The sequence below is a fragment of the Talpa occidentalis genome, unplaced genomic scaffold (genome assembly GCF_014898055.3).
Source record: "Talpa occidentalis isolate TD23 unplaced genomic scaffold, MPIMG_talOcc4v2.1 talOcc4.8, whole genome shotgun sequence".
In the NCBI taxonomy this organism is placed as follows: Eukaryota; Metazoa; Chordata; class Mammalia; order Eulipotyphla; family Talpidae; genus Talpa; species Talpa occidentalis.
Genome location: NW_023605194.1, coordinates 80,887,333 through 80,903,332, shown reverse-complemented (window position 1 = coordinate 80,903,332; position 16,000 = coordinate 80,887,333). Strand labels below are relative to the sequence as shown.

Sequence of the window (16,000 nt, the reverse complement as noted above, 5' to 3'; positions counted from 1 at the left end):
ACAGGCATGGTTTTAAATGCAAATTCAAGTATCATGAAATATAAATACATTCATGTGCTTATCTTTGTCTATATCACTTGATCTTACAAATTAATAATCATTTTGACAAATTCTAAAGTGGAAAGGGATGCATGAATTTTGACTGATAGTGCAGAACTGGAAGCACCAGCAGGCAATGACTCAATGCTGATGGCTCATCTCTCAATGAAATTCATAAACTACACACTGGAGGTGTATTTCCTATGCTATCACCTTTAAGTCATTTACTAAAGACTTTGTAAACAACATAGTTTATCATTTGCATAATTTCATACACTGACAGTAAACTTTTTTTCATATCCTTCAATGTGTCCATACTTTGCAACATTTTTATATCAGTTTTGACCCCTTGAAGGGAATTAAAAATAAAGCAAAGCAGTACAAAGTATTTGCAGCTTTATTATGTCAGAAACTCTAATTAAATAAATCTCTATGTTGAATTAGCCTCATTATTTCAAAATAGAGTCTGTGCCCATAAAGGCCACTTCTGTTTTTCATTAACCAATACTGCATAGACAATGGGAACTAAACAGAACATTGTATTCAAAATGGAGCCATGAGTTATTTTGTTATGTTTTTTAATGGCAGTAATATGATTTTTCAAATGTATATCCTCTACAATTATAGTTGAATATTCTTAGTAATATGACATAGAAATTAATTATAGGAAACTTTGTTTCTCCTAATGTTTTCAAATAATACGATTTTATTCTGCAGTCACCTACCAATGCCCTCTAACCAGTAGAAAGATGCCGTGATGCCGTAATGCCTTATTTTATGATTTTCAGGTCTCCCCACTGTACACTTTATTAATAAATCACCAAATTTTAAAAACATTTTGGTATGCTCTTAAAAATTTAATGTGAACCATTTTTATTAGCACACTGACAAAAAATGTAATAAATGTAATATGCACTGACATCTCTAGGTAGAGGTCTTCAATCATCTTAACAGTACCACACTTTTACTAAAACTGATGAGCACAACCTACTAATTCAGCAACATTCATGACCCTACATATACCTTGCTAAGTATGGAAGCTGCAGAAAGCAAATACAGATAGTCTTTGCTCTGAGAGAGACTGAAGAGGGAACAGAGAAGTGAAATGTAAAATCAAGAGCAATTTGTTAATTACTGCAATAGAAGTTTGAGCAAGATGTCTGGAGAATCTTCAGAAGCCACTCTTAAACCAGAGTGGAACTGTATTCGAGGTCACACTGTCAAGTAAGAATTTCAGTTAAGTGCTAACCAATCAACTTTTACTCCAAAAGTCCAGGGGTCTTGAAGTGGGTTAAAAAAAAAATAGGGCTGCCAATTGCAATAATATGGATGGACCTTGGGGGTATTTAGTGAAATAAGTCAGATGGAGAAAGAAAAAAACCACATGACTCTACTTAGGTGGTATATAGAGAAAAACAAACTAACTAAATAAAGAAAGAAAAAAGAAAAACTTTTAGCGTATAAGACCAAATTAGTAGTTACCAGAAAGGCGGGAAGGAGGGTTTTCAATTGTGTAAAATAAAAAGAGGGAAAAAATAATTCTTTACAAAATGATTTTCATTAACCATGCTAATTTCCTCTAAATTAGTACTATTTTCCACATGTTAAACACCTAAATAAATTAATTAAACTTAGTGTGGCGAGCATGTCTCCATTTATGTAAGTCAAATCTTTTTGCTGTACACCTTAAACTTATACAGTGCTTGATGTCAATTTTATATCTCAATAAAATGGAAAGAAAATAATTCCCTAAACAAAAAATAAAAGGCTAAAGGCAGTTGTGGAAAACAGGTCCAAGAAGAGGAAGCAAAATGTTCAAAGGCCTGAATGCAAGGAGAACAGAGTATGTATAATTCGCTTCATGTAGGTCGGCATGGCTGAAATAGGAGGTAGATGAGAGGAGGTATGTTAAAGTCAAATCAAAAAGAACCTTCATTCACCCCTTTAGTCTGTTGCTCATTCAATAAGTAATTACAGTGTGCCTAACTTGTGCCAGGTTCTGAGAATTCAGACAATCTATGCCATCATGGAGTATCCATGCAATCCACAAGGAATATACAGAAAAGAAAATAGCAACAAAAGTGATAACAGCAGCACAGGGAAATTAAAACATTTTTTATTTAAGTATCCAAGAGAGTCTAATGAGGAGATTACAATTTCTAACAGGATGTTTAGTTAAGCTCTCACTGAAAACAGGGTTTTGAGTAAATATCTGCAGAAGTGTGCCTAATGTTACTTGGTGAAAGACAAATACCAGACAGAGAGAACAGAGAAAAGAGGCCAATGGGAGTAGAGCAAAATGGGTGGAGGACGAGAAGTAGGAGTAGTCACTGGGGAAAAGGGGGTCTTTAAGTCACAGGAAGCACTTTGTCATTCAGACATCTAACTTGTATTTTAGAAAAATACTAGCTGCTACATTAAAAAGAGATTTAGGTGAGAAAAGGTGGCTTCCACCACAGTAGTGGCACTGAGAAGTGACTGTACGATGGCTGTATCTTGAAGGAAAAACAATAGACTTTTCCAAGGAGGCGGCGCATGCTGCCGAGTATGAGACAAAATGACTCCACAGATAAAGCCAAGCAACTGTTATGGCTCAGTTGTAGATCAGCTGCTATCAGCTGAAACGTGGAAGGCTGTGAGGAGAAGAGGGTTTGGGGAACTCACATTCCTTCTTAGTGATATGTAAGAAGACAGAAGATAAATGGAACATGGCAAGTTTGAAATGAAACGTCTATTAAATACACAAGAGGAATAGATAAATATGCAAGTAGAATTTGGGAGAATGGGAAGGTGCTGGTTTCCTGTGGACACTGAGTTAAACAGGGAAAATGTATAAAAGGATTATTTTTGAGGATCTCAAAGCAGAGAGCAAATATGAGCAAACTTCTGCTTCTTTAAAGGTAAAGTGGGAATAGTAGAATTAAGTGTATACTGAAGGATTTTCATACTGGAAACAATTACTTTAATGCCAGGAAATACCAAGAACTCTGAAATATACAAAGTTTTACAGGTTGAAAATTGCTGAGAGTAGTGAATTTTGCTTTTCATGACTATATCTTCAGTTACAGCAATATGACTGGTGCATGCAAGCTAGTCAATCTAGTGACAGAGTCTAATTCTATTTCATTTAATAAATTAATTTATAAGAAATTCTAAAAAGATATTACATAATAAAATTTCACTTAGTAATCTTTAACTTATTTCCAAACATTTTAATAAATACATTTATTTTCACAATCTAAATATGAAGGGCCACAAATACATTTAAATTCGTATTATGTTCCGACTTTCCATTTTTCCTTGATTTTTTTTAATTTTCATAGGGTAAGCCTCCACATGAAAACAATTGTACAGAAGGTAGCCATTAAATTTAAGTTTTCTACTTTGAAAATTATTTTAAAATGAGTAGAATAGACAGGGTACCAAGACATGATATAAAAATTATTAGGGCCATTACATATCATTAACTTTTCCTAGGACCGAGTCCAAAAAGGAAAGTCCATAAATAAATACAAATGCAATTTTATAATGGCCACACAATAATGAATAAATACAATAAAATAAATCAGTAATTCATTTAAATCATATAAGATAAAGAACTACACAAGCTAGTTAAGATTTAATATAGCCATGCCTCACAATGAATGCCACGGTGTTTCTAGTCAAGAGTAATAACTAGAGTATAACTGAAAATACTTATAAAGCTGGTATACAGCAGAGTAACCCTTTAGGAATATAGGTCAATCTTAGAAAGTATATGTAAAGCAGAAAGGTATTTGGGTCCTTAAAGAAACTAACATATACAATTACTTGTATTTTGGCTAGTAACAAAAACATTATGGGTTATGGGTGAGTATCTACTATTTGGCCTTAGAGAATAAACAATAAAAGAAGAAATGCTTTAAAAGAACCTAGGGGGGGTTTCCCCTGGTGGAGCAGTGGTTGAGCACTGGGATGCAAAGCTGCCTGCAGCCTCTGCAGCACCGGTTTGATCTCCAGCCAGGAGCGAGGGTCCCACATGGCACGCAGACCTCTCCTGCCGCCAGCTGCTCCCCTCAGCAGTGTATTTCGGTCTTTCTGCCTGTTCTGTTCCCCGTTCTAGCTCTGGTGAATTCTCTCACCCTCCTGCACTTCTGACTGTACCCAGTGCTTGTGTAAATAAACAAATAAATCAAAACAAAACAACAACAACAAAAAGAACCTAGGGGGCCTCCCTGGTGGCACAGCGGGCTGAGCACAGCACTGTGAAGCTGTCCGCAGTCTCTGCAGCGTGGGTTCAATTCCCGGCCCGCCATGGAGATTCCCATATGGTGCAGCAGACCGGCAGACCTCTCTTGTCCTGTCTCCTCCTCCGCTGCTCCCCTTAGCAGTGTACTTCGATCCTTCTGCCTGTTCTGCTTCCTGCTCTGTCTCTGGTGAATTCTCTCACCCTCTCGCGCCACTGGCCTATACCCCACTGCTTGTATAAATAAATCTTTAAAAAAAAAAAAAAGAACCTAGGATCAAATTAATGCATTATTGAATCAATTTAATAGTGACAAACCCAAAAACATCTTTCTAGAAAACAAATTCTACATTAACACCTTTTAAAATAACAATTTAATTCAAAGCAATCAAACGATTTTTTTTGAAGGTCAAAGATACCTTACCATTCATTTCCTTGGGAAGGGTTTTCTAGCAGCACTCGGATTATGTATAATAAGCAGCTTAATAATTTGAGAGAAAAATTGAACAGTCGTATTCTTAGACCTTTAAACAAACAACAAAAATTTGATGTTCATTTGAACTTAGTTCACAAAAGAATAAAAAGAATTGTCAAAAAATCAACTTTAAATACAGCACTTAAATTGTATTTAGAAACTACAATAACATAATTGTCTAAACTCTGAAGTTCTAGGTAGTTGAATTTTAATTAACTGAATATTGAAACAAAAAGTGAGACTGACAAAATGCATGAACTCTAAATGACAATGAACATTATACATAAGAGTAAATATAGGTTAAGTCACAAAAATCATGTTCATCCAAGACCGGTTTGAATATGCTTAGATGTTTAAGTATTTTATATATCAATGAATTGTGTAATCAATTTTAGCTAAGCGGAAAATCTAGCTGCTTACAAAGTCACACGTGAATTTATAAGTATTGTATTTTCAGAATGCCTTGCATGTATGATTATACAGAAATTAAAATCATAGTATAATTATATATTGTATATTTAATTATATTAAATGCATATGATTACTGAAAAATCATAATAACATATGCTGGGAATACTGACACACACAAACATTTTACAATTTGACCAGTTGAGTCATACTTTTCACTAAAATTCCAATGAAATATTAAAAATTTTGTGGGAATTAAGACTGTCATGAATGTATCTTTGAAACTGTATAGATCACAGTTATGCAATCTGTCATAATGATGAAGAAAAGTAATTAAGATTAAACAAAACATGCTTAAAATCTGATTAATAGAAGCATTACATTTTCTGTAATTATTAGGTGGTATATATGATTTATGCATCATGAATAAAATTTTCAGAAAGGTTTTCCTATAACTATTATTTAATAAAATCTGGGAATGAAATGTCTTTTTTTTTTTTTACTCTGGTATATGTGAGTATACTTCAGATAACATTTCTTAAAAGCAAAAGGTTAATGTTCATGAATTGTGTCATTTTCCTAGGATTTCCTATTAAAATGCTAGCTACATTTTATGGGGTTAGCTTCTTTATAAAATCTTTTAAGCTATTAAGGACACTACACTGATTTTATAGAATTGGTCTTTTCAAATGACTGCTTGGTTAAATCTAGTTACTGACAAATATTAAAGTAATCAATCAATCTTTTCTGGTCTTATAAAAATAAAATTTATTAAAAAAATAATAAAAAAAGAGAGATAGCATTGTTAGTATTAAAATCAAGGAAACTGTGGGCCTCCCCTGTTGGCGCAGAGGTTGAGCACTAGGCTGTGGGGCTGCCCGCAGCCTCTGCAGCGCTGGTTCGTTCCCCAGCCGACAGCGAGGGTCCCACAAAAAAAAAAATAAATAAAACAAACAAAAAAAACAATCAAGGAAACTTTTATTAATATTATGTGACTGTTTAGGTAACATCTGTTGGGGCTTCTGTGGAAATTCCAAACATCAGGATAGAGAGACATTAGCTATTACCAGCTAAACCTGATACAACATACCATAAGAATTGCTATCTAATGTGCCTTAAATATTAAAATATTCCCTAATGTCAGTATTAGGAGTAATTTTCTCACAACTCAGGCTTTTTCCTTGGATACTTGCAGATGCACAATTTAATTTAAACCATGGCAAGAGGATTAAGAAGTCAAAATTCAGAGAGCGTAAAGTCTAAATCAAACTAATATAGACCTCTGCTTTGCTTGCTGAGATTTTAAACAATGATGTAATATATATGTTCATTATATGTGAATTTTAAATATATGTGGTATTATTGGGAGTATGAAATATCACTGATACTCCAATCTTGAAGATACTTACAAGTTCAGTGCTTAGGCTAATTTCACATTCTCTTTAAATTGGAATGTTTCCCAAATTTGTCTGATATTAATCATTTAGATATTAATCCAGATTGTCTAATCAAAGTCTGCTTATCAATGTAGAATGCAGAGTATTAAAGATATTTAAGAAACCGGGCCTCCCCAGTGGCACAGCGGTCATGAAGCTGTCCGCAGACTCTGCAGCGCCGGTTCGATTCCCCACCGGCCAGGGAGAACCCCACATGGCGCAGCAGACCTCTCCTGCCTCACCCGTTGCTCCCCTCAGCAGTGTCTTTGGTCTGTCTGCCTGTTCTGCACCCCTCTCTGGCTCCGGTGAATTCTCTCACCCTCCCGCGCTTCCAACCTGTACCCCAGTTCTTGTATCAAATAAATAAATAAATAAATCTTTAAAAAAAAAGATATTTAAGAAACCTTATCCAAACCAGATGCAACAACTATAGTTTTCTAAATTTTTATTGCCTGGCTGCCAAGAATATAAATTTTATTCCTCTATATAAAATATATTTTGCAAAAGTTTAAACAATTAGAATTTTTTGAGGAAATATATACACAAACATATAGACAGTGGAATAAAGTAAATGACTTACTTGACCTCTGGTTTTTAATAAAGAATAACTTTAGTCTCTCTTTAAATGTGTTTTCATTCATATAGAATTCAACTTGTACCCTGCAAACAGAAAATGAAAACATAATTAAAGACTAATAATTAGAAAAGAAAAATAAATTATTTAATACACTATGTACTTTTAACATGAACCACAGAAAATTGAATACATTACTGAGTTTTTGGAAAAAGAAGCTACTTTCTAATTTTAAAGATATAACCCATTCAAATATCATATTTTTTTTAATTATATTCTTTGTATTAGTGAATGTAAAGAGTAATATGGATGATTCGAAATAGCAATAATGCAAAGTCTTTAATATGTATCTTTGGAATAATTTTGAATGGGTGTTTTAATAATTTTCCCCATCATAAGAATACACTGGATATTTGAAAAAAATTAGTATGACTTGCTTATTATAAGAGAAATGTAAATCAAAACCACAATGAGTTATCACCTCAATCCTGTGAGAATGACTTATATCAAAATGACTGGAAACAACAGGTAATGGCCAGATTGTAGAGAAAAAGAAGACCTCGTACACTATTGGTGAGAATGGAGACTAGTCAAGCCCCTATACAAGACATCATGGAGGTTTCTCAAAAAATTAAAAATAGGTCTAATGTATGGCCTAACAATCCTACTCCTAGGTATCAACACCTCAAATGGAAAAGCACTAATTTGAAGAGACACACACATGCCTTTTTTAATTGCAGCATTATTTACTACAGCCAAGCTATGAAAATAACCTATATGCCCGAAAACGGATGAGTGGATAACGAAGATATGGTACACATATACACAAAGGAATAGAACTCAGATATAAAGAAAAAAAATAAAATCTGGTCATTTGTGATAACATGGATGGAACTGGAGGAGAATATACTAAATGACATAAGTCAAAAAAGAGAAAGACAATTACCAGATGATTTCATTCAAATATGGAGCATAAAGAAAAATATGAAATAAAATAAAAAAGATAAAATTAAGCCAAAACAAGCACTAGAAATCAGACTGCAGAGTTGAGGCTAACAGAGGAGGAGGTTAGGATGGAGTGGAGAGCATAGGGGTGATGGTGCCCAGTGGAATATGGTGGAGGACTATGGGTGCTTTGGTGGTAGGTGTGGTTGTGGTGTGTGAATCTATACCTCTGTATCAAAAACAGTGTTGTAAACCAATGTTACTGTAAAAAAAAAAAAAATACCCAAAAATGACCTGAATATTATGGGATGGGCCTGAAATCTTATTTTTAACAAGTTGTTTCATTCCACCTTAAGATTATTTGGGTCACCACATATGAGACACTTTATCTCTTAATTTACATATACTCATATTATACATGGTTAGAAAAGGAGTGCTAATGACAAACAGAATAATAAAATCACCAGATATGCTATAAACCAGAAAAATCCATTAAGAAATTGAATATTAGCTATTTAATTCACCACAAATTATATCAAGCCTGTAAAACACCAACATTCTAAAAAATACATTTGTTTGCTCTTCTAAATACTAAAAGAAATATCTTTAAAGTGATGGGCATAATTAATATTTTTAAAATACTAAGCGAAATGAAACATTGTGTGCAGAGCATACCTAGTTGATAATCAACATTAGAAATGGGAATCTTTTTGTAGGAGTACTCATGGAAGTTAAAACTTATGAAGATATTAATGTATTAGAGAAGTTTTTCACTACTATAATCGATGTTGTATTTTCAAGAAGTTCCATGAATATTTAAAAAGCAGTCTCTTATGCCATGAAAGCAAAAAGGGTTTTGTCAGTCAGAAATCAAGTTTTATCTATTACACATTCTAAAGGAATTGAATGCTCTGTGACTTTATTTTTATTAAAGATTTATTTATTTACACATACAAGAGCTGTGTTACAGGCCAAAGGCGTGGGAGGTGAGAGGATTCACCAGAGACAGAGTGGGGAACAGAACATGCAGAATGACAAATACACTGCTGAGGGGAGCAGCGGGTGAGTCAGGAGAGGTCTGCTACGCCATGTGGGTAGCTCCCTGGCGGGGAATCAAACTCGTGCTGCAGTGGCTGCAGATAGCTTCGTAGGTTGCCTCTTAACCCCTTGCGCCACCAGAGAGGCTCTGCTCTGTAACTTTATGGGTTTGTTTTCACCTTACATGTAAATAACAAAAAGAAAGAAATTCAGATTCTCGTTACTTATTTCTCCGGTGGCACAGCGGTTGAGCGCTGGGTTGAGAAGCTGCCCGCAGCCTCTGCAGCACCGGTTCAATCCCTGGCTGCTGGGTGAGGGTCCCACATGGTGCGCAGACCTCTCCTGCCACCCGCTGCTCCCCTCAGCAGTGTACTTCGTCAGTCTGCCTGTTCTCCTCTCCGCTCTGGCTCTGGTGAATTCTCTCACCCTCCCACACTTCTGACTGTACCCAGTGCTTATATAAATAAATAAATAAATCTTTAAAAAAAAAAAAAAAAGAATGAGTCCATTCTTCAGATAATATTTGGAGTTCAGTAAGTTCAGTACTGGATATATAATAGAGATGTATTTTTTAACTGAAATGAGATAACAAAATAATAATAACATATTATTTTGGACATATTCGATATTAACTACTACTGAGTGAATGCCTGAAAGGGTAATATCACCCCCAGTTTTTTCTTTGGTACGAAACTTACAGACACTGATTTGATAGTACAGTGAAAGAGATAAAAGGTTATAACTTAGGTTATAACTATCTGTCCCGACCCGCGGGATTCGGAGGCACGAAAAGAGAAGGGCTGAGGATTGAAATGAGGGGCTTGACAACTTGAAGCTAGCGTTTGCTTCTTTATTTTTCCTTTTCCTTCACTTTTACTTTTCCCTGTCTTTCTTACTTCCCTGGCCTTCTCTCTGCTCCCCTCGCAGCGCTCTCCTCTCTCGTGGTTCTCCTCTTAAATCTCTTTTCTTCTTCTCCTCTCTCTCCAGCGTTCTCCTCTTATACCCTCGTACCTCCTCCCCCCGTACCTCCCAGTCTCATGTGCTTTACAGGAAAAACCTGTGGTTCTCCGAAGGCGAAACGGTAAAGCGAACTCATGGCACACATATGCAACACGGCACATACTCCAGACGGCTCCGGACATCTCCCCATTTTTTCTTTTAAATGAGACACCTGCCTGTCTTAGGTTGGCACGTCCCATAACCAGCCTTACCCATCATCGCTAATCCGGCGCACTTGGTCCGGACCGCTGTCTTAGGTTGGTCTGGAGGGGCTACACCCTTACCCGTCTTTGGCTCACAGGTTCTCTAAGACTAAGGTGACCCATCCAGGTGCCACTGGGGAGTCCTGGTCAAGTACCATGGTGCCAAGTACTTGCCTGATCGCAATAGCACAATAGTTCTTTGTTTTACTTCCGTAGCCGACGAAGAAACCACAAACCGAATGCACAAAAAGCCAAGAGCTAAGGCTACCACCCTGCCCCAAGCTTACAAATCTGAGAGGAGTCCTCTAAACCAGGCAATGAGACCCTCACCCGTAACAGGGGTAACACAAATAAAACTGTACAGAGGGTTACAAGGTATGTGAGCGGTTAACAAAAGTGTGTCTATCCCTTTTTACATTAGCTAACTGCTGACTAAGCATAAAAAGTCCATTTCGTAAATGTCCATTAATATCTTGCTGTGTTGACAATGCAGAAGCAACACCGGCAGCTAAATTGTCCATAGTGTCCGTATTTGCAGCAGCTTGAGTGACAGCAATGGCGGCGGCAGTCGCAGCCGCAGCCATCGCTATTGAAACGGCGACAATAGCTGCAGTGATGCTAAAATCACGTCTCCTTCTAGGTAGAACAGGGAAAGGTGTGCAGAAACAACCACGGGCATGACTAAAAAAGAAGGTAGACGAACGATCACCGCCCTCTCCGCACTCCAGGCCCAGCAGGCAGAGAAGGCGCAGGCCTCCGCTGAACAGTTCAACACAGTGGCATTTCCTGCATTATTGGAAAGGACAAGAAAGAAGGGAGGGGACAAACAGACAGCAGCAGACAAACTCTCCGACCCATTATTCTGGACACTAACGGATTGTTCAAAGGTACTGTTTGCAGAATAAGTGCCATTATATAATTTCACCTCACCCTGGCCCACCAGGGCAAAAGGGCACCAGTCCAGACATGAACGATTATTACATACACAAATATCCTAACAAAGTCTCACATACTCATACAAACTAGCCTGAGCTTTCCAGGGTCTAATAGCTTCCTGACACCACTTACTAGCATTTTCAAAACACAAGCTGTTTAACTATCAGTAAGAAGGCATCAGTGTTACCTAGAATTCGGCCAGCTGCAGTCATCAGTCTTGCTAGGAACTCCGCATATGGTTCTGTCGACCCTTGAATGACCTTTGTTAATGGAATGTTGGCTTCTCCTCCATCTTGCCTTATTCCAAATGGCACTAGCGACCTGATCCTGCTCCAGAAACCACTTACTAGTGATACTAAGGGTCTCTACAAATCTTTTAAGAATTTTCCTTACTAAGAGGAACCCCAAACTATTTTAGGAGAGCTTCCAGGGAAATAACTAACCGCCCCTTGGACATTGAATTGCCCATGATCCCAGCTACCTTACTTTACTTGCCGGCTCACCACAGCTGGTCCTTCAGCGTTTCCTTCGTTCTTTTTCGTGCCCCGCGCTGGGTGCCACCTGTCCCGACCCGCGGGATTCAGAGGCACGAAAAGAGAAGGGCTGAGGATTGAAATGAGGAGCTTGACAACTTGACGCTAGCTTTTGCTTCTTTATTTTTCCTTTTCCTTCACTTTTACTTTTCCCTGTCTTTCTTACTTCCCTGGCCTTCTCTCTGCTCCTCTCGCAGCGCTCTCCTCTCTCGTGGTTCTCCTCTTAAATCTCTTTTCTTCTTCAACACGGCATATACTCCAGACGGCTCCGGACAACTATCCTTAGGTTATAACTATTCAGAATGCAAACATGAATTTCTTTTATTCCAACTTGTTCTACCTTGTAAATAATGACAATTCCCTACACATTTTTAATTTTCCCCCATTTTTATCAATTTAGGTTTATTTGTACTATTATACCATTATTTAATGACTATTTAGGAAAAATTACATGGGTGTTTATTTAATTTTTACAATATTGTTATGATGGGTAAGACAGTCATAGCTTTATTTTATAGAATAAGAAACTTTAGTTCAAAAAAAAGAAACTTTAGTTCAAATAATCTTAGTGACTTGCTCAAATTCAAACAGCTAGTAATTGGACAGAATTGTTTCACTCATCTGTCCCTTCTTGCCTATGCCTCTCATCAAGTTGGCTCTTCATTATTAGGAGAGTTCTAGGTCATTTGTTAAAGTATTACAAGAGCATTCAAACACCTAGTCCACACAGAGAAGTGTTTATTTCTGCCCTTTGAATACTGATCTATACCAAGTTCCTAGCCTTTTAAAAATACTCCTAAATTCTGATAATTAAATTATTCTAAAGAACAACCATTCAAATGGATTCTTATAAAAAATAAATTAAAGAGGCATACTACTGAGTTTTCATCTTATAAAATGAGTCACAACACTTCATGCTCAAGAGTTTCCAGGATTTACTACTCAACACTCAATTTTTACTATATGCACAAATACAACATTACTTTAAATATTTTGAAGTCCCTCATGGCATTTCTTAATTTCATTTTTCCCATATAAATCTTTTCATAAGGAGGTAAAGATTAACTCCGATGGACTTCAATTGCATTATCTGAATTTTTAAATGAAATTTTAAATGTTTTATATTTTATACATATAAAATATATACAAACACATTCACACGGATATAATACATACACATATATATGTGCCTTAATATATACACTTACATACATAGCAAGTGTGTTTACTGATATAAATGGTAATGAGGAAAGAATCTGGGGTGCTAATCACTATCAATTTTCTTTCATTATGGATAATGCTGACAGTCGCTCAATAATTGTATTTATGCTGCTGGCACTCTTAGGTAATCACAGCTTGTAGGTAGTTTGAAATACATAATCTTGAGGTTTCCATGGTAAAACATATTACAAGTGCACCCAAAAGCACTTTTGTATTCAAGTCATTCTTCAGTTAAAAAACTCAAGTCCTTCTTGCAATGTTCATTTGCAGGTCTTACTCTCTGTACTTCCTCATTTTATATAAAATAATGATATTTAAGCAACCTAAACATAACTTAAAACTAAACATGAGAAGCAAAATAAGGGTACATTTTTTTCATCCTTAAGTTGCAAAGAAATTTTGCGGTTCAACTCCACCCCCTTATGCATGAAGGAGGGCCTGTCTGGGTCAAACTGTTAGAAATGAAAAAGAAAAAATGGAAATAATAGAATATTTATTTCCTTTTATGCTGATAACTATATAAAAAGTAGAAAATACACAGCATTTAGGCTTGAAATAAATTATTTTTGGTAAGGATTACATATCCTTACTACAACCACCTCAAAAAAAAGGTTATAAGCTTCAAGATCATTTCTATTTTTTCCTATTACCTCAAGTCTACTACGCCTCATTGAACATGTACGTGTACTCATATACCTCCAAAGATAAGATACATGCATCATATTACATATGCATACCTAAACATACATATAGACAGGCAATCCTGTATACATATAAAAGTTGTTACCCCCAGAAAAGCTCATATATAATACAACTACAGGCAGTACAGGTCCATCACAAACCTAATGCCTTCCCAATCAAAACATAACTATATGCAAATCTTTTCTTTTTCTCTACACTTACAAAATAATGAGACCATGAAAGAGCCCACATAATCTTAAACTCCTCGAATATTGCAGTAACTGACAAACTTTGAAGGAAAATATGATGTTCCTATAGTCCAGGATTGGTAGGAACAGCATGGCTAAATAAGAAAGCCCAATTTAGGGAAATATGTGTGTTTTAGAGGAGGGGGACACTGGGTTTAAAATAACCAGATCATAATCAGCTGGTGCTAGTTGTTAATATAAAACTGGAAATTACATCAAGACACTAATATGTAGTGAAAGAAGCACTTTTTATGTCTATTTAATATTTCCCAGTGATGATATAAGATTTTTAAATCAATACTCCAAGTAGCCTATTCCATTTGCACCACACAGGGAGAAGCCATATTTCAGTAATGACACAGGTCACTGAGACACAGCTGTTTGTTTAGAATTTCTCTTAGTAATTAGCACACTTACTTAAATAAAAGTAACGTGACTTTCAACAGGCAAGGCATACTGGGTTGAATACATTTGAAAACAGGGTCATACAATTTGGAGGAAGATGGGAAAACAGTAACAAGTAGAATTTCACTTAGTGATGTATCACAATAAAATGTGGGCTTTCTAGGGAAACTCACTTCTGCAATAGTGTGGTCATTTGTTTATTTTGTAGTATAATATAAGCGAATAGAGAGGAGCACGGGCATTGAATGAGATGACAGGCATTTGATCATTAGATTTGCTAACTTTTATTTTTCCTAAAATACACATATTTTCAACCTCATCAGTACTTAAGGAAATGTAAACTAGACTACAGTGAAGTAACATTTCATATTCATTTGATTAGACATTCAAGAAATATAATGCCAAATGTTGGAGTGAAAGTGTACCAAATGATTTCTCAGTTGTTGGTATAAAGCTGGTGTGATCACTTTTGTAAACAACCTGACCTCATCTAATAAAATTTAATCATATATTACAATGCACCATCCATACTCCCAGATGAATGCTGTAAAGAAACTTACACACATGTATGCTTTTCAAAAAAGTCTGTTCATAAGAGCACAGAGAAAAACCAAAAGTAAATCAAATATCCACTTACAGGGTAATGGGTAAATTATAGTATATTTATTCAATGGACTATTGCAGTAAAAATTAATAAGCTATAGCTGAATGCAATGGTATGAGTGGATCTTAATCACAGAATGTTGAGTGAAAGATGCAAGTCTAGGAAAACTACACATAGCATGGTATCCACTTTTACCATTTCAAAAAGATCAAAGAATAGCTTATGTATCTGTTTAAACCATATTTTTTTAAAAAGCAAGAAAATAAAATGTCAAAATAGGGTAGTGAAAACCTCCAAGAAGAAGGCAGGGAAGAAAGTAGAGGAATATAGAATTAGTTTTAAAGTAAAATAATAGTTCTTTCAGTGTTCATATATGTTTATATAGTATTAATGCACAATTAATAAAGGAATGAATTAATGAAATTAGAGTGTGTATAGAACAATGAATTAATGAATGAGTCTCTCCATAGAATAATGATGAAGTGTGCCACAAATTAAGAATTACAATTAAAGGGCCTCCCAGGTGGTGCAGTGGTTGAGCGCTTGGCTGCAAAGCTGCGCGCGGCCTCTGCAGCGCCAGTTCGATCCCCGGCTGCTCCCCGGCCACCAGAGGAGGGTCTCACATGGCGCGCAGACCTCTCCTGCCGCCCGCTGCTCCCCTCAGCAGTGTGCTTCGGTCCTTCTGCCTGCTCTGCTCCCCGCTCTGGCTCTGGTGAATTCTCTCACCGTCCCGCGCTTCTGACTGTACCCAGTGCTTGTATAAATAAATAAATAAATAAATAAAAATAAATAAATAAATAAATAAATAAATAAATCTTAAAAAAAAAAAAAAGAATTACAATTAAAGTAATCTTGAACCTCTGGGAAAAAAATCTTCAATATAATTTTGAAGAAAGGGGTAAGAGGGACTCCAACATGCTACGCAGAAGAAATGTTCATGCTCAAATAAGTATATAATTCAAAATTTTAGCACAAATAAGTATGTAAATCAAAACTTTAGCACAAACAGAAATTTGGTAGGGAGGCAGAC

The 16,000-nt window shown here is 36.0% G+C and overlaps 1 protein-coding gene across 3 annotated transcripts in view; it reads right to left on the bottom strand.

Moving 5' to 3' along the window:
- Nucleotides 1-16,000, bottom strand: part of KCNT2 (potassium sodium-activated channel subfamily T member 2) — a 304,909-nt gene that overhangs the window by 205,353 nt on the left and 83,556 nt on the right. For all 3 annotated transcript variants that reach the window (XM_037496318.1, XM_054690179.1, XM_054690180.1), the window contains exons 2-3: nucleotides 7,164-7,243; nucleotides 4,689-4,788 (exon numbers count right to left, since the gene is read on the bottom strand). In XM_037496318.1, the coding sequence (XP_037352215.1) occupies nucleotides 4,689-4,788; nucleotides 7,164-7,243 (180 nt within the window). The remainder of the gene's footprint in view (nucleotides 1-4,688; nucleotides 4,789-7,163; nucleotides 7,244-16,000) is intronic.